General features: G+C 42.1%; 1 protein-coding gene across 3 annotated transcripts in view; it reads right to left on the bottom strand.

Annotated features, from left to right (window-relative positions):
- Positions 1-8,407: 8,407 nt before the first annotated feature.
- The window catches only part of NLN (neurolysin), a 67,884-nt gene continuing 53,319 nt past the window's right edge, over positions 8,408-22,972 (bottom strand). The window contains exons 10-14 of one of the 3 annotated variants that reach the window (XM_077816299.1): positions 22,502-22,688; positions 21,429-21,557; positions 15,028-15,164; positions 9,386-9,541; positions 8,408-8,930 (exon numbers count right to left, since the gene is read on the bottom strand). In XM_077816299.1, the coding sequence (XP_077672425.1) occupies positions 9,407-9,541; positions 15,028-15,164; positions 21,429-21,557; positions 22,502-22,688 (588 nt within the window). In that variant the 3' untranslated portion in view covers positions 8,408-8,930; positions 9,386-9,406. Of the gene's footprint in view, positions 9,542-15,027; positions 15,165-21,428; positions 21,558-22,501; positions 22,689-22,972 lie in introns of all 3 variants that reach the window. The other 2 variants (XM_077816296.1, XM_077816297.1) reach the window with 2 other exon arrangements.

Below are 22,972 nucleotides of genomic sequence, written 5' to 3'. Positions count from 1 at the left end.
CCCATATTGAATGTAATCAGATTATGATCACTGATCCCTAAGCAATGACCTCTTCTGTTAAGAAAATTATCATGTATAATTTTTAGAAACTAATGAAGTTTTACTACTGGCTGCTTTAGACTGCCGATGTATGTCTCCCAAATTGAAGTAATAGAATCATAGAATATCAGGGTTAGAAGGGACCTCAGGAGGTCATTTAGTCCAACCCCCAGCTCAAAGCAGGACCAATCCCCAACTAAATTATCCCATCCAGGGCTTTGTCAAAAACCTCTAAGGAAGGAGATTCCACCACCTCCCTAGGTAACCCATTCCAGTGCTTCATCACCTTCTGAGTGAAAAAGTTTGTCCTAATACCCAACCTAAACCTCCCCCACTGCAACTTGAGACCATTACTCCTTGTTCTGTCATCTGCTATCACTGAGAACAGCCTAGATCCATCGTCTTTGGAACCCCCTTTCAGGTAGTTGAAAGCAGCTATCAAATCCCCCCTCATTCTTCTCTTCTGCAGACTAAATAAGCCCAGTTCCCTCGGCTTCTCCTGATAAGTCACGTGCTCCAGCCCCCAATCATGTTTGTTGCCCTCTGCTGGACTCTTTCCAATTTTTCCACATCCTTCTTGTAGTGTGGGGCCCAAAACTGGACACAGTACTCCAGATGAGGTCTCACCAATGCTGCATAGAGGGGAATGATCACGTCCCTCAATCTGCTGGCAATGCCCCTACTTTTACAGCCCAAAATGCCGTTAGCCTTCTTGGCAACAAGGGCACACTGTTGACTCATATCCAGCTTCTCGTCCACTGTAACCCCAAGGTCCTTTTCTGCAGAACTGCTGCCTAGCCATTCGGTCCCTAGGCTGTAGCAGTGCCTGGGATTCTTCTGTCCTAAGTGCAGGACTCTGCACTTGTCCTTGAACCTCATCAGATTTCTTTTGGCCCAATCCTCTAATTTGTCTAGGTCCCTCTGTATCCTATCCCTACCCTCCAGCATATCTACCACTCCTCCCACTTTAGTGTCAGTTGCAAACTTGCTGAGGGTGCAGTCCGTGCCATCCTCCAGATCATTAATGAAGATATTGAACAAAACCGGCCCCAAGACCAACCCTTGGGGACCCTTGATACCGGGTGCCAACTAGACACTGAGCCATTGATCGCTACCCTTTGAGCCAGATGATCTAGCCAGCTCTCTATCCACCTTATGGTCCATTCATCCAGCCCATACTTCTTTAACTTGCTGGCAAGAATACTGTGGGAGACTGATTTCAGAGTAACAGCCGTGTTAGTCTGTATTCGCAAAAACAAAAGGAGTACTTGTGGCACCTTAGAGACTAACCAATTTATTTGAGCATGAGCTTTCGTGAGCTACAGCTCACTTCATCGGGCTGTAGCTCACGAAAGCTTATGCTCAAATAAATTGGTTAGTCTCTAAGGTGCCACAAGTACTCCTTTTCTTTTTGTGGGAGACTGTATCAGAAGCTTTGTTAAAGTCAAAGAAGTCCCCCAAAGCAGCATTTTTCTTTACACACAAGAGAGCTAGCATCAATGATATTCATAGAGAATATGAGGTTGTCACAAGATGATGTCCAAGCAGAAGCATTTAAACATGTTGATGTATAATCTCAGGCTCTTTAGCTCTATCTTTTACAGTTGACTTAAAAGACAATGATCTATATATACCCATGTGTGTGTACACACACATACACACCCCTACCACAGCTAAATTCTATACTTTTCTCATACATGATCAGTAAACTGCACTGAGGTACTGGGTATGTATAGTTGTCCACACCTCCTATTCCTTCCTGCTGCCTCCACCCTAACTTTCATCTTGACCTTTCCACAACCCTCACAAAAACACCCCAGTCCAACTTCCTCCTCTCCGCTGTTGGTTCCCTCCCTCTCACTTTAACCTCTTTTGCAACTGACATCTAGTCAGTCTCTAACCCCTCCCAGTAGTTGGTTTACTCCCCAACACCTCCAGACATCTAACTCCCACTCACCACAGCCTAGGCTGCCAGCTCTCTTGGTTCTCACCACTCCCCATACAACCCACTCAGCTTTTGGAAAGCCCCTTCAACACTCCCCAATTGACTTACCTCTCAGCCCCTAGATCACAGTTCCCTAAAAAGTACTTAGTGTTCTAAGGCTGAAAGCTGGAGACATTGACCCTGTGACTCATTTTTCATTGCAATGACTGCTCTTTATAAATGATCATAGTCATCATAATTGTTTTTTGTCTAATGGACATTGGTACAATAGATTTTAATAAACAGAATTATGCAAGAAACAAGATTGGTGATTGGCTAACCTTATTTACTGATTAAAATTAATTATCTGGTTTATGTCACAGTGTGTTATATTTTCCCGTGGTATTGTCTTAAACATGTTCATTTATATGAGGCTAGTGACAAATTAAAGTGGATCCTTCGAGGGGATGAGAGGAAGCTCCACTTAATTTGCCTCTGCATGATGCCATAACACTTTCATTTTACTGGGCAGACAGCCCCCTCCATCACATGGGATGAAATAACTTTCCCCACACAGAAAGGGAGGGAAAAAAACGAACTGCCAAGAGGAGATGCAGAGAGAGGAAAGATTCCAATCTCCTCCCAAAAACTGGAGAGGGGGACGAGATAGAAACATACGTGGTGCTGACAGATTTTAGCAGGAGTTATGTGGCTAAAACACTGTGTACCTCTTAGGGTATGTCTATGCTTTGAGCTGGGAGCATTATTCCCAGCTCCATGAGAATATGCATATTAACTCTGAGGAAGCTAGTACACTAAAAATACAGTGTAGCCATGGTGATGGGAGGGGCTGATGTGATGCAGGAACATCCTGAGGGAGCCTAACTCCTCCTGCAGCTTACACGGTTACAAGTATTTTTAGCATGATCACAGTCTGTCAGGGTATGTCTCCCCAAGCTATGAATTAAAGACCCAGCTCAAAGTGTAGACATAACCCTTAGTGTAAAAGTCTTAGGTAAAGAGAGGACAGATATATCCTGGTCAGATGTTTCCATTAACACTGTTATATTACTATACCTATTCTAAATGGGACATCTTGGATGTGCACGACAAATTGTGCATCACACTCTTCATACAGCTTTTCGTTATTCCACTCCTGGATCTCTCTTGAACACTGAACTATATTGTTCTAAATTGTAAGGTGTTTTTTTTAAATAGGGACAAATTGTCTCCTCCTAGACATAAAACTAATTTTTACTTGTAGGCTTAACAGGTATATTGACTCAGTTGACAATATTCTATGTGCCTTTTTAGAATGAAGGAATATATTGTTAGTTATAGTTCCAATTCCATTTATTAGCAACAGAACCACAGTCAAGTTCATTAAAGCAGTAGGCATTTTACCTACACCCAGACAAATGATTCAAAAGAGAACTGGCTTGCAAAATTCATCTTTTTTTTTTTCCCTGCTGCTGAGCTACACAGAGTTGTACTGAGATGCTGGAGATGGATGGGACAGGAAGAGGAGTGCCAATGGGTAACAAACAGAACATCACAAACTCCAACTGCTCATTTGAAAGTTTGTTTGTTTTAACTGGGAAATCATTGAGTACATATATAACTGGTGATGATACAAACATGAGTATATATAAAACCCCAGTAAACGGTAAAGTCATCATTTAAGAAAATTACATTCACATTACATAATGACTACACAATAGGAAGCTTTATTTTATAAAACAAATGGTGACAACAGCAGTGTGATATACCCAAGTGACAGACCTGTTTTTCCTGTCACACATTCTATAAAAATGGATTGTGAGTCTTAACTTTATCTCTTTATCGGTACGTCGATGCACTGATTATGAAGATGGGCGTTTTGAAATCTTCGGTTACAATGTCAGAAATTCCTTTCTTGAGACAGTTACTGTAGTTCCTTCCTATGAAGAGGCAGAAGGTCCAGTTTGCATCAGTGATCTAACAGTGTCCCTCCATTTAACGTCTTGTTGGCCCACAGATCACTTACAGGTTCTTCCTATTCTGGGATCCCTTACCCCTTTTATCCTGCATGTTCTCCTATGAGGTGTGAGCACACCTCAGAAAAATGTGATATGGTCCTACAATTGCTACAGTGAAGCATTATCAGGCACTGATGTTAGATAGTATTAAGGGGGTATAGATTGTTACAGAAGAATATGATGCAGGGTCATCAGTTTTGGAGTAATCTTTTAAGAGTATCCTGAGAACATGGAAGAAGTATTGGGATAGGAAATGAAGGCTAAATGGTTTACAGGAAGGAACAGCATGCAACCCTGATGGTAGAGACAAGAAGGGCAGGAGACGTATTGTAGTAGACAAACAGATCTTTCTTTTACTTGTCTAAAAGGAACTAGCAGCCATATAATTTCCTATTGGAAAACCAGCCATTTGCAGCAAGATAGCAGGACACCAGTGTTTTTTCTGGCAGCACAATACTCAGTGGAAGCACCAGTCCTTAAAATAATTGTCAGATTATGGCAGAAAAGGCAGCAATATTTTCACCATTTTATTGTTTGACTCTCACTTTAGAACCCTGGGTTGTGAAGCCAAACAAACTCTCTGAGGCAGCTAAAACCTGTGTCTTTTTGGCACATGCCAGAAATGAGCACTCGGTGAGAATGATATCAAAGAAATTTCAAAAAGAGGTATTGATACCACTTTGTTGAGGAAGTACAAATTCAGCAGGTAGCTGTGTATTATAGGCTTAGGCTTCGATGGCGGCCAACATTTTAAAACATGGGTGTTTAGAGTTGGTACCTAAGCAAGTGTCCTGATTTTCAGATGTTCTGAAATGGGGTCAGTGTGATTTGCAAGTTCTTAACACCTCTAAAATCAGACCACTTTTATCAGGTGCCTAACTCAACATGCAAGTTTGTATATTAAGAAGTAACAGAAAATTTTTTTTAAGTACATCAGAAGCAGGAAGCCTGCTAAAGAATCAGCGGGGCCACCTGACAATCCAGGTGCTAAAGGAGCACTCAAGGAAAAGAAGGCCATTGCAGAGAAACTAAATTAATTCTTTAAATCCATCTTCACTGCAGATGATGTGAGGGAGATTCCCACACCTGAGCCATTCTTTTTAGTTGACACATCTAAGGAACTACCCCAGAGAGAGATGTAATTAGAGGAAGTTTTGGAACAAACTGATATAATAAGTCACCAGGACAAGATGGTATTCACCAAAGGGTTCTGAAGCAACTCAGACATAAAACAAAAAAACTACTAACTGTGGTATGTAACTTACCACTTAAATCAGCTTCTGTACCAGATGACTGGAGGATAGCTAATGTGACATCACTTAAAAAAGGCTCCAGACGCAATCCCAGCAATTACAGACTGGTAAACCTAACTTCAGTACTGGGCAAACTGGTTGAAACTATAGTAATGAGCAGAATTATCAAACACATAGATGAACACTATTTGTTGAGGGAAGAGTCAACATGACTTTTGTAAAGGGAAATCATTCCTCACCAACCTATTAGATTTCTTTGAGGGGGTCAACAAACATGTTGACAAGAGGGATCCTGTGGATATGGTGTACTTGACTTTCAGAAAGCCTTTGACAAGATCCCTCACCAAAGGCTCTTAAGCAAAGTAAGCAATCATGGGATAACAGAGAAGGTCCTCTCATGGATCAGTAGCTGGTTAAAAGATAGGAAACAAAGGGCAGGAATAAATGGTCAGTTTTCAGAATGGAGAGAGTTAAATAGTGGTGTCCCCCAAGGATCTGTATTGGGACTAGTGCTGTTCAACATATTCATAAATGATCTGGGAAAAGAAGTAAACAGTGAGGTGGCAAAATTTGCAGATGATATAAAAGAACTCAAGATAGTTAAATCGAAAGCAAACTGTGAAGAGTTACAAAGGGACCTCACAAAACTGCGTGACCGGGCAACAAAATGGCAGATGAAATTCAATGTTGATAAATGCAAAGTAATGCGTGTTGGAAAACATATTCCCAACGATACATATGAAACGATAACTGTAACTTAGCTGTTACCACTCAAGAAAGAGATCTTGGTGTCATTGTGGATAGTTCTCTGACAATATCCGCTCAATGTGCAATGGTAGTCAAAAAAGCTAACAGAATGTTAGGAAATATTAGGAAAGGGATAGAAAATAAAACAGAAAATATAATGCCTCCATATAAATCCATGGTACAACCACATCTTGAATACTGCATGCAGATCTGGTCGCTCTCTCTCAAAAAAGATATATTGGAATTGAAAAAGGTACAGAGAAGGGCAACAAAAATCATTAGGGGTATGGAACAGCTTCTATCTGAGGAGAGATGAAAAAGACTGGGACTTTTCAGCTTGGAAAAGAGACAACTTAAGAGGGCATATGACAGAGGTCTATAAAATGTTGATTGGTGTGGAGAAAATAAATAAGGAAGTGTTATTTATTCCTTCACATAACGCAAGAACTAGGGGTCACCCAATGAAATTAATAGGCAGCAGGTTTAAAACAAACAAAAGGAAGTACTTAATCACAGAACGCTCAGACAACCTGTGGAACTCTTTGCCAGGGGATGTTGTGAAGGCCAAAATTGTAACAGGGTTCAAAAAAGAACTAGATAAGTTCATGGAGGATAGGTCCATCAAATGGCTATTAGCCAGGATGAACAGGGATGCAACACCATGCTCTGCGTGTCCCTACCCTCTGTTTGACAAAAGCTGGGAGTGGAGAACAGGGGAAGGATCACTCAATGATTGCCTGTTCTGTTCATTCCCTCTGAAGCAACTGGCATTGGCCATTGTCGGAAGAGAGGATACCGGTCTATATGGACCATTGGTCTGACCCAGTATGTCCAGTCTTATGTTCTTAACTGTATATGATGGAGACTTTTGGGAATAGTAGAAAAGCCTGCAAGCCTGTTAAACTATTTACATCAATAGCACATTGTGTTAACAGATTGTTTCACTATTTAACAGTTAGATTAAATCTCTCCAACTATATAATCATAAGCATACTTTTGTTTAGAAGCATTGCATTCACAAACCTCTTTACGCTGAAACCTCTATTTTATGCAGAGAGTGGTCTCTCTCATGTGGTAATCTCTCTAGCAGATTGAAAAGGAACACTACATTTTGTCTCTTGCTAAATCTTCCATTGTTCAGAGACTTGTGTATTCATTTTACAAAAGCATCATTGCTCAGCTGCTATTTTTTGTGTCTTCTATTCATAAGAATTTTAAAATTCTACAGTGCATATTTTAAAGATATTTTAGCGATAACTGCCACCTTAACAGAAATAATTGTTTAAAAAGAAGAAAAGCAAAGTATTTCATTCCAAACCCAGTTAGAATTTAACAGACCTTAATCCAGACAAAATTCAAGGTTTACAAAACAGCCTTGCCTTAATTTCCAGTGAAGGATTAATATCCTCAGGATGCCTCCATTACTATACAGCTGTTTCTCACATATGGAACTGCATGCACATGTATGGGCCTGTGATAGTGCATATAGTTACAGAACTGGGGCATAAATATAACTGGCTGTGAACGTTCATATTAGTATTTATGGTGAAGCAAAAGGTTTGATTCAAGTCTGACAGATTAGTTACTGACTGTAATGAGGCCAGGTAGTTTCTAGGTTTGGCCTATATAATTGCCATATTGAAGACTAATCAGTGGAAGCTGACACCTTAATGTGGAAAAGTCTGTGATATTCTCCTGATCAGCATATATGTGATGGCATTATTCTTAAATCCCAAAGGGCACATTAAAACCAATACGTTGGTAGTCACAGCTTTCAAATCTTGGTTGATCAATGAATCTCTGTAGTATGCTCAATATTTTAAAATAGTGAATTTGTTCCTGGACAAAGTGAAATAATTTGGATTTATTTCTGTGGCAAGGGGGAACTAATATCTTTTGATCTGTTATAAGCAAACACTCTATGTTTGACAAATACTATTTCTATGGTTATCGATGCTTCCTAAACACCACCATTCAAATTCCTTAGTAACTCTGTATTCAGATCTCAATATGGGTTGCTTAAATGTAATAAGGCTTTCCTTTTTGGGGTACATTTGTCTGTCTCTTCGTATCCATAGCTGCTGGGATTCAGTAGCATGTCTCATCTCAAGTTTTAAAATTCACGAACAGCTAAATCCCAAATGGGGAACTTCATATAAATTTTTCTGCTTCATTATTCTCCAGTTCTGGTAAAGAAATGTTCAAATGTGTGAAAATGTAAGTTACTAACAAGAAGTTTCCTGGTAGTGTGGTAATGCCTCAGAACTGCCCAGTTTGGAAATTAAGGATGACGTCTCTATATATTTCAAGAACAAGTGCCTTGCACCTATGGTTTTATTTGGGTAATTGCATAAGTAGTTATTTTCTATTGGAGGAAACTGCAATGCAATCCACTGCATGGCTTTACAGTCATGCTCTCCATCAACATGTAAAATAATTAAATTATGTGACTTTTCTTGGAACATCTCCGGGTTGCCACCTTGGAAAGAATTACTAATAAGATTCAGGGCACGTGTATAACATTCTTGGATTTATTTTAACCATCTATTAAAATTTACTGGAGACATAAATTGTTTTTTTCTACATAGCATGAAAGATGTCACAGAACAATTGAAATTATTATAATTGTACAAGTATTGCTTTCTAGTGACTGCTAGTGGTGGTATGAAAGAATGAAAAGGAGATGGATGGTGCTTTAAATAAATATTATAAATAAAGCTTTATATCAACAAAAAATAGAAGATGATAGAACTGCAAGGATCTTAGCTTCTTCACCTGTTTCCCAGGAGACACAACTAAAATTAGGAGAGAAGTTCTTAAATTATACAGTACATGATGATAGTTTAACATAAAAATAAAAGATGAAGGTGTCATCAATGCAAATCTCTCATCCAATAACACTCTCAGGAGCAAAAGACCTCTCCCAAGTCTCAATCTTGGATCTTCTGCCTGGAAGCAAGAAAAACCCAAGTCATAGAAAGAGTTTAATTTAAACAGCAGATGTTAGTGAGCTATCAGTACAATAAAAGAAACTGTAGAATAAAAATGAATCAATTATTTAATTTTGGGGAATGTATTTTTTCTCATTTTAAAATTAATTCACAAAGAATAATTCAACCATGTCTCTTTCAAGAGACATACAAGTCAGTATTTTTTCTAGATTAATTTGTATCATTTCATAACAATTCACAAATAAAATCACTATACAAATTTCAACACAGTATCTTAGAATGTGTTGGTCCAATGTGTTAAGTTTTGTAGCCCTGTGCGCCTGAATCAAATTTATACAATAATATTAAAAAAAAAAAAAATCTAAAAGTGACTGGTTTTCCCTTGTGTGATACATTGTCTAAGAAAGGCATGAAATACACTGAGATTTCAAGTTGCCCAGCTTGCTGATGTACCATTGCAAAGGATCTGTTGCTTCATTGAGTATTCAGTCCCTTACTCGATAGGAAAGCTTTCTGATTTGGTTTACGCTGTAAGAAATTTTGGAGTATATCCATCCCATCCAAAGATCCTCCAGGTTTCAGGATAAGGTTTCTGTATTTCATTCCAGCCTGACAGAAAAAGTAAATCAGAATGTTAATATTTAATGTTTGTGCAATTCTCTATATCAATAACAAATAAAGGAAAGACAGCTTGCTGATCATGGTAGGAACTGCCTCTCTCCTCATTCTCCCTTAATACTAAGGGCCAAAGTCTGGGGTGTATCCTAGAGACAACCAGGGCTATGTGGCCAGAGTGGGCTCAAGTCTGCAGAGGCCTCCATCAATTCCTGAAGAAAAAACCTCTCTCATGTGTTCTTATAGCATTTATGTAGTCACAATCCTTTCATTTGCCCATGTTCTGTAAGATGTTCACCAAGAGACACCATGCATACAGTGTTTTGCCAAAATCCGGGGTGGATAGGTTATCTCAGAAGACTGCCAGACACGCCAAGGGAACCTTAAGTCCACACTCAAAGTCCACACACACATTCAAAATCCTTGGCTATCAGCTCCAAACTGAAGGAATCCCTATCTGCTGTATTGGGGGATAATAAGCAGCTGAATTATCCTAAATCATTATCAGAACACAAACACATAGACCTTAATATTAATTTTAAACGTGTTAGGTAACAAAGAGTTATTCCCTGCCGAAATCCAAGTTCAGGGGGCTTTTCCGCAAAAGTCTGTTGCCTAAAGCACATGGATTTGTTAGAACACTGACAACATCACAAGTAACGTTAAGAGTATTGTTATTTTAACAGACAGTTGAAATATGATATTAGAATAGTAATTAACGATTTCTCTTTCTATTTTTAAAAAACATTTAAATTCTTTTACATTTATTCATATGGAATTAGTAATTTAATGAAAATATCTCACACTACTGAGCTGACAGGTTTTATGTTTTCAGGTACCTTGTTTCTATTATAGTACCTATTATGCCATCTCATAGAAGTGTTAGGTGTGAGAGGAATATTTGTTTGGATGCAACAACAGCCAAGCACCAACACTGCTTCTGTTTAAGTGGACACCTTTAACAGAATTAACCAGTAACTCCTGAAGCGATAATTAGTTATCAGAACTACCTGAACAAGAAAGGCAAGAGGCATGTTACAACATCTGAAGTCCTCTTCAGTACTAGTTCCCATTCATAGTTAGTTAAAGAATCTTCCTATAGCATTTTGGACTCTGAGATATGAATGCCAATGGGAAGATGTTTCTCTTCATGCAGGGTTCCTAGATCTATTTGGCTTCCTGACTGAAGAAGAATTAGGATAAGGTGCTTCCTTGTTTGTCATAGATAATACATCACTAATAGGTTGTCTGTTAAGACTATACAACTTCTTGATAGCTGTGCTGAAGGACTAAGTGAAGGTCCTGTTTATTGGTTGAATTCTAAGGTTTGATCATCTTTTTGGAAACTGTACAGACCTCTATGCTGTTGTTTCACCCCTTAGCTTCATTTCCCACCATATGGTCTCTAACACATTGAAAAATCTGGCTGTAGTAGTTGGACTACTATGGTTAATACTGCTGTTTCTTTACCATCTTTCAAGCCCATTCCCTGAGAAAAGCTTGAGTAAATGGTCTTTCCACAGGGATTCCAAGATAGGTTGGGGCAGCAGGAGAAAAAAATTATTTCTAAACCTTTCATGGTTTGACTCAGAGCAGCCATGACTGCCCTTAATTGTGGATTTAGGCATATGATCCAGATATGTCTGGAAGCTCCTGCATGGCTTTCCCCCATGCAGCAGAACCATAGCAATTCTGCTGTGTTTTGTGCCTTCTCTTCCAATGGAGGGAAAAGAGGGGAAGAATTTTTTCCTCTGAATCTTTAACATCTCTCTTTAAAAACTCTAGGAAATGTATTGAGGCTACCTTGACTTACCAGGTGCACTGTCTGGATAACTTATTGAAGAGCGAACATACTGAAGTGTTACTTATATTTTACTGCTTGAGTTAGTCTCCGGAAGTCTAATACAGAATCGAGCCTTTGTTCTTTGGAGAGTAAAGAGTAATTTGGAAAAAAAAAAATCTGTGGTATCAGTGGAACAAATCTTTTACTATGTCATATAGGTAATCACATCTCCCAGTTCTTGAGAGAGTAGAGATTCCTCAATAAAATCTGTAGGGATTGAGGAGTCTGACAATAATAAAGCTACAGAGTTCAGAAGAGTATGAGTGATCATTAAAAATACAGTTTCTAACACTCAAGTTGTTAATGTGATAGCTGTTTATGCAGGAAGTGAAACCTCAGTTTCATTCTGACAGGAAGAGGTAAGCTGAGGTTCTAAAAACCCCAGTCTTGTGATATGCTAGTAACTGCCTTCCCTTCATGAATTTCTGAAATTGAAATTATTTGAGGTCTTATTTGAAATTGCTGCTGTAGCAAGAAACCTAATTGGGTACCTGGGGTGGCTGTTTTTGTTTGAAATAAGAAAAGATTTTAGCTTACTAGAGTATCTGATATTTGTTTACGGAGAGTTGTTGGTCCCATCAGGGAAACTCTATTATGCCTCTAAAGAATGCAACCAGAAAGGACAACTGGTTAAACAGATCTGATTTGGAGATGAGGTTACTTTAAGGAAGGAAAAAAAAAAGCCTTCCCCAAGTAGCTCTCACATAGTAGATCCCTCTTAAAAAGTTATATGAGCAGCTGAACAAAGATAAAAGGTCACAGACTGCAGTGAAATAACTTTTTCTCCTCTTCTTCATAAAGAGAGTTTCCAGAAGGCCTCACGCTAAAGAAAGGCACCAAGAACCTATGTAGCTGAAGCACAGTGAATATCCATTTGGTAGTGGTACGATCATTGAAAAGACAAATTATTTTTAAGCCTCTCATATAAAGAGAAAAAAGTCCAGAAAAAAACCCCTAAATAAAACTCAGAATACAAGACACTTTAATGCATCGGGAGAAACAAAAGTCACAGAGCAGTTTGGGAAAATTTTGAATAGTCAAAACTCTGAGGCATCTTTCAGAGACACTTAGAAAATGGATTGTGCCTATGCAAAGAGACAGCACACGGAACAGAAAAGGGAAGACCTAAGGGGCTAGATCCATAAATGGGACTTAGATTCAGCATTGCAATACCTAACTATTAGGTGCCCCATGGTCTAGTGGAATACATAGCACTGAGTTAGGTGCCCAGGATCCCTATACAATGCATGGGGAGAATCAGGTGCCTACAAATGGGATTAACAAAAGCCAGCATGTTGAACAGGGAGCTAATTAAGGTACCCACAAGGAGAGGGGTGAATTCTAAGCCCCACTCCTCAAAGGGAGTTAGGAACCTAACTCCAGGCCAGAGGCAGGTGCCTCCCTCCTCTCAGCATTCACAGCCACAAACCCTCTCCTGGAGTTAGGCACTGAGACCCTTTCTTGTAAAAAAGGGGGCGGGTGGTAAAGCCCTTATAACTTTAGTTCAGTGGAACAGGGACTTGAATCTCACACATGCCATGTTAGTGACCTAACCACTGGGCTATAGAATCATTCTCACTCTCTGTCTCTGGCCTGCTGACTATTTATATGCAAAAAATGGAAGGGCTTCACCAGGAGAGATCGAGACCCACCTCAGAGGTCAGTGGTCAGAGGATTCACCTGAGAAGTGGAAGCCCTGGGTTCAAATCCCTGCCCCCATCAAGCAGAGGGGGAGGATTTGAACTTGGGCCTTCCACACCATGGGTGAGTGCTCTAACTATTAGGTTAAAGGTTATACAAGGGAGATTTGCACCACCACACCACCTCCACTTTTTGTGAAGCTCAATCCAGTAGGCATGCTTGAAGTACACCTACCAGATCAGGCTTCACAGGTGAGCGAGGCAGGGAATGATTAGTTTGAGGACCAACTGGGCCTAACCCAGCAGATGGGTGTATACCCAGCGACAGAAACGTAGGCACTTAGGGGGCTTTACCAGTGGCAATTTAGGCACCTGCAGGATTAGGCAGCAGCCGAACAAGGATTCTGAGAATCTAAATTTTGAATTTAGGCATATAAATGGCAGTTGTCCACTTTGTGAATAATCCCTCTATGGATTTAGCCCAAGGTCACAGAGGAAGTCTGTGTAAGAACAGGAAATTACATACAGGTCTCTCAAGTCCCAGGAGAGCACCTTAACCACTAGAACAGCCATCCTTTCTTTGTGCTGTGAAAAGAAGAGGTCAAGGCCTACAAGGGAGTAAAACAGCAGCTCTAGAATGAACCAATAATTTAAGATTCAAAGCCTTTTGAGGGAACGTATTTTTAAACCTGCGAAAACCAAACAAAGAAACCAAATCACACAATGCTTCAACTGATCTGACAGAATAGTAAATTATACTGTGCTGCAAAAGGGGAGGCCCAAAATAGATTTAGATTTCCATTCTCTGAATGGTAATTGCATAACAAAACCCATAGGTGAGTTGCTATTAATGGAAAGATGGCACTAGTGTCATACAACTTTTATAGCAGCAGACCATGCATAATCTTTTACCATGAGACAGTGTGCTCTCCCATACTGTGCAGTGTAAAATAAAGGGGAAAGTGGAAATCATCTCCTAACAAACCACAGGAGCCATATATCTTATACAAGTTTTAAATATTTAACTTTATAGCCAAGAATTCTATAAAACACAAATGCCCTTAAAATACAGATTTTCTACTATAAAATTAAAGCATTTATAAACTTTTTTATTGATGCAGTGGATTTGATACTGTGATGGGGCAAGGCCAGATGGCTATAGAAAAGTAGTGAGAGATAGATATATTAGCTCCAGGCTAAACAAATTCCTGGTACCAGGATAAGTGAAATGGCAGCTGCTCCAGGTCAATTAAGACATCTGGGGCCAATTAAGAACTTTCCAGAAGGCAGGGAGAATGCTACGTTGATTGGGACACCTGAAGCCAATCAGGGGCTGGCTGAAACTAGTTAAAAGCCTCCCAGTTAGTCAGGTGGGTGTGCATGTCAGGAGCTGTGGGAGGAAGTTGCGCTGTTGCAGAGACTGAGTAGTACACACCATATCAGGCATAAGGAAGGAGGCCCTGAGTTAAGGATGAAGTGGAGCTTGAGGAAGTGAGGGCTGCTGTGGGGGAAGTAGCCCAGGGAATTGTACATGTCATGTTTCTAAAAGGTCAGCTCCCATAGCTGAGACTATTAGGGTCCCTGGGCTGGAGCCCAGAGTAGAGGGTGGGCCCGGGCTCCCTCCACCTTTGCCCCCTGATTAATCACTGAGACTGGGAGACAACAGAGACTGTGCAAAGGAGGATAGCTTCTCCTCACCTCCCTTGCTGGCTTTTGATGAAAATGGCTCAGTAGACTGTGACCCTTGTCTCTAGAGAGACCCTCTAATGTGGAGGGTCACAGTGAGCCTCTGAGGCTAGTGAAATCCACCAGGAAACGCGGGACCCATGGAGGCAAGGACAGAGCTTTGTCACAATACGTACCATAAGAAAGGCCAAAAATGTTAAAACCTACTGATTTGCTGATTATAATCTAGTTTTGGAGCTTATACAATAGCTAATTCTGAAATTTAAAAAATTCACTACTGGTATATACTAAAAAGCTAGTTCCCATCTTACCTTTGGATTCATTATTCCTTCTTGTTTAAAGCAGCTATAAAAAATATCCATGGAAAAAACTTCACTCCACAAATAGCCATAGTATTGGCCATCATATCCACCTGCCAAATGTCCAAAAGTAGCCGGCATGTTTGTTCCTTAAAAAGCAGATTAAAAAATGGTTACTAACTTTTCCATAACTGTTGCTCTTTGAGATGTTGCTCATGCCGATTCCATGTTAGGTGTGTGCGTGCCACAAGCATTGCTGCTGGAGATTTTTCCCTTAGTGGTACCCATCAGGCTGGCTCTAGTGCCCTCTGGAGCTGCATGCTCATGCACCAGTAAAAGGGGCGCAGCCAGACATGCACCCTCTCGGTTCCTTCTTACCGTTAACTCTGACAGAGGGGTAGGTTGTGGAATGGACATGAGCAACACATCTCAAAGGACAACAGTTACAGAAAGGTTAGTAACTGTTTTTTCTTTGATTGCTTGCTCATGTCCATTCCATGGTAGGTGACCCCCAAGCAGTACATTCAGAGATGGGCTCGGAGTTCATGGACATGCAGGCAGCAACACCGCTCTCCCGAAACTGGCATCATCCCTGGCCTGTTGTTGTGATGGTGTAGCAAGATGTGAAGATATGTACTGATGATCAGGTTGCACCCCTACAGATGTCCTGGACTGGGACCTGTGCAAGGAACACTGCCCTGACGAAGCCTGGGCTCTTGTGGAGTGAGCAGTTAAGATGGCCGAAGGTGGGACATTCGCCTGCTCATAGCAAGCCTGAATACAGGGGGTTATCCAGGATGAGATCCTTTGGGCTGACACAGGTAGCCCTCTCATCCTTTCCGCTATTACTGTTACTACGAAGAGTTATGTGGATTTCCGGAAGGGTTTAGTCCTCTTCATATAGAAGGCAAGGGCACACCTAACATCCAGTGAGTGAAGCCACCATTCCTCAGAGCTCTTGTGAGGTTTTGGGAAGAAGACTGGCAGGAAAATGGCCTGGTTGTTATGGAATTGTGACACCACCTTTGGCAGGAAGGCCGGGTGGGGGCAGAGTTGGACTTTGACTTTGAAAAACACTATGTACGGCAGTTCTGATATAAGGGCCTTGATTTCAGAGACCCTTCTGGCTGAGGTGATCAACACCAAGAAGGTGACTCTACAAGAGAGAAATAGCAGGGGGTATGATGCTAGCGGCTTGAAGGGGGGGGATCCATGAGTCTCCACAGAACCAGGTTTAAGTCCCATGGGGGGATTGGCTCACAGACCTGAGGATAGATCCTCTCCATCCCCTTGAGAAATCATACCATCATCTTGTGGGAGAACACTGACCGTTCACCGGTGGGTGGAAGGTTGAGAGATGGCTGCTAAGTGTACCTTGATAGACGCAAGGGCCAGGCCATGCTGCTTTAAGTGGAGCAAGTAGGTCAAGACAGACTGAAGGGAAAATTGAGATGGAGAGGGAGCTTGCTGAGGTGCCATGTTGAGAAGAGTTTTCACTTGGCCAGGTAGCCCTGGTGGATGGCTTTCTATTACCTAGCAAGACTTGCCGGACCTGTTCCAAGCAAGCCTGTTCCTCTGGGTTCAGTAATGCAGCATCCATGCAGTTAGGTGCAGGGAGGTGAAGTTCGGGTGAAGCAACCAGCCGTGGTCTTGTGAGATTAGGTCTGGATGGAGTGGGAGCGAGAGTGGAATAGCTATTGACAGATAGAGGAGCGTGCCAAACCAGTGTCGGCCAGACCATGCTGGGGCTATCAGAATAACTCTCACCTTGTCTTGTTTGACTTTTAGGAGGACATTGTGAACCAGAAGGATCGGGGGAAAGGCGTAGAATAGGATATCTGTCCATGGCACCAGGAAAGCATTGGAGAGGGAGCCCAGGCTGTGCCCGTGCAGCGAGCAAAACTGATGGAATTTCCTCTTCTGTCTCATAGCAAACAAGTCCACCTTTGGAGGCCCTCACCTTTGGAAGATGAACCTGGTGACTTCCGGGGGAAGAAACCACTCATGGTGAGTGGAAAAGGATTTGCTGAGGTGATCCGCCAGTACATTCTGGGGTCCCAATAGATGTGATGCCTCAAGATGAATGGTGTGCTTTGCAGAGAAGTCCCATAGACAGATGGCCGCTTGACATAGGGCCAAAGATCGGGCCTCTCCCTACTTGCTGATATAGAACATGGTTGCAGTAGTGTCTGTCAGGACTTGCACCACCTCATCTAAGATCTGGGGAAGGAACACTTGGCAAGCTAAGTGTACTACCTTGAGCTCCCTGACATTTATGGGCAGGGAGAGTTTTTCAGGACTCAGGGCCTCTGGTCGCAAGAAGTTGTTGTGGTGGGTTCCCCACCTTAGGTCTGACGCGTCTGAGATTAAAGCTACTGACAGCTGAGGGGTAACAAAGGGAACCCTCATCATTAACAATCTTGGGTCTTTCCACCATTTCAGGGAGGCAAGGACTAGGGGAGGAACTGTGAGAACAGAGTCCAAGTAGTGTCTGCTTAGGGAATATACTGATGCAAGCCACATCTGGAGGGACCTGAGGCGCAGTCTTGTGTGTTGAACCATGTAAGTACACACCGCCATGTGCCCCAGTAGCTTGAGGCAAACCTGACTTGTCGTAATTGGGTGGACCATGATATTGGATATCAGGTCTGCCATGGTCCGGAATCAGGCCTCTGGTAGGCAGGCCCTGGCTTGGGTCAAGTTGAGCATCACCCCAATAAATTTTATACTCTGAGCCGGGACAAGAGTTTACTTCTGTTCGTTTATCAGTAAACCCAGTTTATCAGAAGGTGGCTTGGACCACGCTGATGCTGTTCTGAACTTGAGTTCGTGACCAGCCTTTGATCAGCCAGTTGTTGGAGATATGGGTAGACTTAGATGCCTCACCATCTGAGGAAGGCTGATATTACTGCCATACACTTTGTGAAAACCAGGGACTGCTGACAGGCCGAAGGGAAGAGTGGTGAATTGGTAGTGGCGCTGACCCATGACAAACCTGAGAAATCTTCTGTGGCTATGGAAGATAGAAATGTGAAAGTGTGCGTCCTTTAAGTTGAGGGTAGCGTACCAGTCTCGGCTAAGGAGACCATGCGGAACCTCAGTTTCTTGAGATATCTGAGGAGGCGAGACAGGTCCAGAATGGGCTGGAGGCCCCCTCTGGAATTAGGAAATATCACGAGTAAAACCCCTTTCCTCCCTAATCTTGCGGAACCTCCTCCACAGACCCCATTTGTAGAAGAGATTGCACCCCCTGGACGAGGAGTTGTTTGCGAGAAGGGTCCCTGAAGAGAGGTGGGAGGAAGGGGTGGATAAAATTGAAGGATATAGCTGACTGTCACTGTACTTAGAACTGAACAGTCCAATGTTATCTATGACCATGCTGGGCTGAAATGGGACAGACGGTCCAAAAATAAAAGGGGAGACGGATCTGAAACAGCGACTTGTGGTAATGCCCTCAGATGCACCTTCAAAAGGCCCCAGAGTACCTCTGAGACCCCAGCTGGGAGGTTAAGGTGGATGAGAGCGGTTGGCACCACTTAACCTCTCCCTTTTCTTTTGTAGGGCTCTTGTCTTGGAGGCATCAAGAAATGAGGAGGCTGCTGGGGCCTGAAGTGCTTCCTGGAAACCAATGGAGCATAAAGGCCTAAGGATTGTAGGGTGGCCCTTGAGTCCGTCCGGCTGTGAGGTCAGTGTCTGTCTGTTCCAAGAATAGAGAGGAGCCTTCGAAGGGGAAGTCCTGGATAGATTGTTGGACCATGTGAGGAAACTCCGAGAATTGGAGCCAAGAACAACTACCTCATGGTGATAGCGGAGGTCATTGTCCTGGCTGCCGAGTTGGCTGCATCCAAAGTCTCCTGGAGAGAGGTCCTGGCCACATTCTTACCCTCTTCCAAAAGGGCAGTGAACTCCTGCCTTGAATCTTGGGACAGAGTTTTTAAATTTAGCCAGGGAGTACCACAGATTATAAATCACATCTCTCCAGCAAAACTTGCTGGTTAGAGATACGTAGTTGAAGGCTACCCTTTAAATAAACCTTTCTGAAAAAGTCCAGTTTCTTGGAGTCTTTTTGTTTACGGTAGCGCTCAACTGTCCCTGCCTGTCCCTCTTGTTTGCTCCAGACATAACCAGGGACCCTAGAGGAGGGTGTGAGTACAAGTATTTGAACCCACTCGCTGGCACGTAATACTTCTTCTCTGCCCTCTTTGAGATGGGGGCAAAGAAGAAGGAGTTTGCCACAGGACCTTAATCGGTCCTTTCACAGCCTCATTGACGGGTAAGGCCACCTTGGAGGGAGCTGCTGCAGCCAGGATATCAATAAGGCTGTATGATGTCTCTTTAAGGTCCTCAATTTCCAGACCCAGCTTCACTGCTGCCCACTTCAGGAGGTCCTGATGGGCCCTGAAATTGTCCTGGAGAGGAGGAGGAGGTTTGCACCAGAGGAGGGGATCTCTCTTCTTCTTTAGTCTCAATGACATCCACCAGAGTCATCTCCTGAACATTTTTCAGAGTAACAGCTGTGTTAGTCTGTATTCGCAAAAAGAAAAGGAGGACTTGTGGCACCTTAGAGACTAACCAATTTATTTGAGCATAAGCTTTCGTGAGCTACAGCTCTGAAGTGAGCTGTAGCTCACGAAAGCTTATGCTCAAATAAATTGGTTAGTCTCTAAGGTGCCACAAGTCCTCCTTTTCTTTCTCCTGAACATTGTTACAAGGGTCAGTACAGAGTTGGGGGCCAGTGCCAAGTGCCAGCAGCCCAACTCTTGGAAACCACTGAGTAGGAACTATGGGAGTGAGGCCCCAGTTCCTGGGGGGAATCTCCCAGGGGTTCCAGTAAGGCCACTACATTGGTCAGTGACCTGCTGGCCAGCTGTTGGCATGGGGACTGGTACCAAAGTCCAGTGGTGAATAGGCTGGGTACCGGTGGTGAGCCTTAGGTTGCACGTATGGTTTCCCTTGGAATTAAGAGGAAGAGTCTGCTCTTGGAGCAGTACCTGATTCTGCCACCCTGTGGTGCTGGAGGTCCAGGGACCAGCAGCGGACCATAAATGTTTAGGACACTGGGATCAGGGTCAACTTGCCGCTAGAGGGTGCCAGGAAGGAGCTCCTTGTTCCTTCCTGCTTCTGGACATCGGAGCTGGAAGGTGTCCCAATGGAGTTAAGGCGACCAGGAGAGAAAGTAGCCCCCTCACCACTTGGAAAGCTTCCGGGGTTGACAGAACAGACAGACTGCTAGTGCCACGGTGGCTTCGGGTGTCGTTGGAGGGTCCTGCACCAGACTCAACACTCTAGGCAAAAATCAATGGTGATATTGTGGGCCCAGGAGTGGAAGAATGGCCTGGCACGGATCTCACTGTGCTGCTTTCCCCACACTTGTCTTTCTTGTGCACTGGCAAGCGCCCTCCATTGATGTGCTGCTTTTTGTGCTTCTTCTTTGGCACTGGAGATAGTGAACAGTGCCAGGAAGAGCTTGGTGCCAGAGGAGCACTTCTCACTGATGTCTAAGTGCTCAGAACTGAATCAGAGCGGCACGGCTCTGAGGGTGGCTTCCATGAGGCTAGTTTTCAGCCTAATGTCTCTTTCCTTTTTAGTGGAGGGTCTGAAGTCCCAAAAGATCTGATACTTGTCCATGTGAGTTTCCCCCAAGCATTTCAAGCAGCTGGAGGGCGAGTCACTCATGGACATAGGTTTGTCACAGGAAGCAGAAGATTTGAAGCCTGGCGTGAAGGTGTTAAGGAAAAGTTAGCACATGTGACTCCAGAGTCCTTCAACAACAGGAACTATTTACACTAACTACGCTAATACTAATTACAAAAACTATATACACTAAAAGATGACAACTAAGTACAAAGAGTTAGAGTTCAAAAACCACTGGGAAGAAACCTTGCCACAGCAAAAAGGGTCATTCAAGCAACTGTCATGTGCGGTAAGAAGGAACAGAGGGTGCAAGGTTGGCAGCGCACCTTATACCGGCACATGAGTGTGCAGCTCCAGAGGGCGCAAGAGCTGTCCCGACAGATACCACTAAGGGAAAAATTTCTGGCAACAGTGCACATGGTGCGCACACACTTAATATGGAATGGATATGAACAAGCTCTTGAAGAAGAAAGAAACATTAACAAATTATTAATGTTGAAATCAAATGTAATCATCCCTTTAACATATAATAGTGCTTCAGATTTAGAAGGGCATTAATGTATCAATCTGGAATATATCCTAGCTGCAAATGGATATTTTTGATGTAATAACATTAATGACCTTTCTTGTCTTATTTCAAAGTAAGGAGTTCAGTTTCATAAACTGGATTTCTGTTCTAAACCATATTCACCTGATTTGCTATAAGACCTACTGTGAAGGTACTGTATGCTTATCTGAAGCAGTCAGACATCCTGCATGAAAACTTTACTTTTACATACCTGGGGTTGCAGAAATTCCCAGAATCTCCATGCAGTACTTGGCATATTCATCTGCAGGGTCAACAGATGATTTGGTATGAATGGACTGGTCAACCTTGCTCAAAACAATCTGACGAAGAGTCAAAAGACCTAGTGGTATAAGGGCATTTGGTTTATAAATGTTATAGTAATACGCTGGGTTTCTATAGTATCAGCCATCCAAGGATTTCAACATGCATTATACACATTAATGAGTTAGGCACTGTAAAATCCAGTGAGGACAATAAATATCATTTTCATTTTAAAGACAGAATCAAGCACAGAGACTTACCCATGTACACACAGGAAGTCTGTGCCAAAGGAAATTGCCAAGTGACAATAGCTAGGAAGAGGACTTAAGGGGGTTGTTGATATTTGACAAAAAGCAATTTTAAGTCATTTGGGACTTTTAAGGTAGACACACAGGTAAGCCTCTGTAAACATATGCTCTCATTACTGTTATCTTTGTCCTCTATCCTACTTCCCTTCTTATTTTTTTTTTATACACACATGTTGGAGAGCAGGGATAATGTGTTTCTGTGTGTCTGTTCAACAGCAAGCATAATCCTGGTAGTGGTTTTGGGGGGTGGGGTTTCACCACAGCACAAATAATAATAATCAGAAAGAGATAGTAGCAGTCAGGAAAGTCTCCAGACTCCCAGTCTAGTGCATTAATTGTTCTTCCTCTTAATTGAAATGAATAATTAAAAAAAGGTTGGAAAGGCTGTTGGAAGGAGTTGCTGTTTCAAGCTCCATCTTTTTAAATTGTATTTTTCTCACAGTTTGAACACAATTAAGATATCAAATTTTTTTTTACAGTAAATCTCAGCATTTAAGCAGTTTTTGCACTCATTTCCAAGGTATAATCTAATGGGCCTTTCTTCTCTAGAGGTGCGCTTACCTCTCAGTAGCAGTCATGGGGGAGGTGGATACACAGTGAAGGAAGAAGAGACTGCTATCTAAGGCATATGCCTGTTCTCTATTATGCAGGATATTGCCCTGTGTCTTTCCTACCATTTCATGAATGCTTTTGGTATGTAAAAGAAAAAAGATACCTGTATTGGCCATTCTAGAGGCAGCAAGTTTCTCAAGAAGAGCATCTCCAACAAGGCTCCCATCTTTATAATGTTTTGACATTTGCTGTAGAGGTTCTTTTTCCCATACCCAGTTCTCAAACATTTGTGAAGGAACTTCTACAAAGTCTGTTTCCACATTAGTTCCACTAAATCGAGCAAAATCGGTCTAACAAAAACAAAAAACAAGCAAAGAAACAAAAACACAACAAAAAACCCTCCATTATATTAAATTAAAATATAAATGAGATTAGATCATATATCTAGTAAAATGTCAACCTATGTAAGGTGCCAAAACTGTGATGGTGTAAAAACAGGGCAGAATTATAAACAGCTGTATTACAAGAAAGATCAATGTTAAAATAGCCTCAAACTTTAAGAGAGGGAAGAAGAAAAGTTAAATTATAAGCAATGAGAAAACTAACCAAAACAATATATCATGCAGTGATTCTT

The sequence above is a fragment of the Eretmochelys imbricata genome, chromosome 5, assembly GCF_965152235.1.
Source record: "Eretmochelys imbricata isolate rEreImb1 chromosome 5, rEreImb1.hap1, whole genome shotgun sequence".
Taxonomy (NCBI): domain Eukaryota; kingdom Metazoa; phylum Chordata; order Testudines; family Cheloniidae; genus Eretmochelys; species Eretmochelys imbricata.
This window is presented reverse-complemented; position numbering and strand designations above follow the sequence as displayed.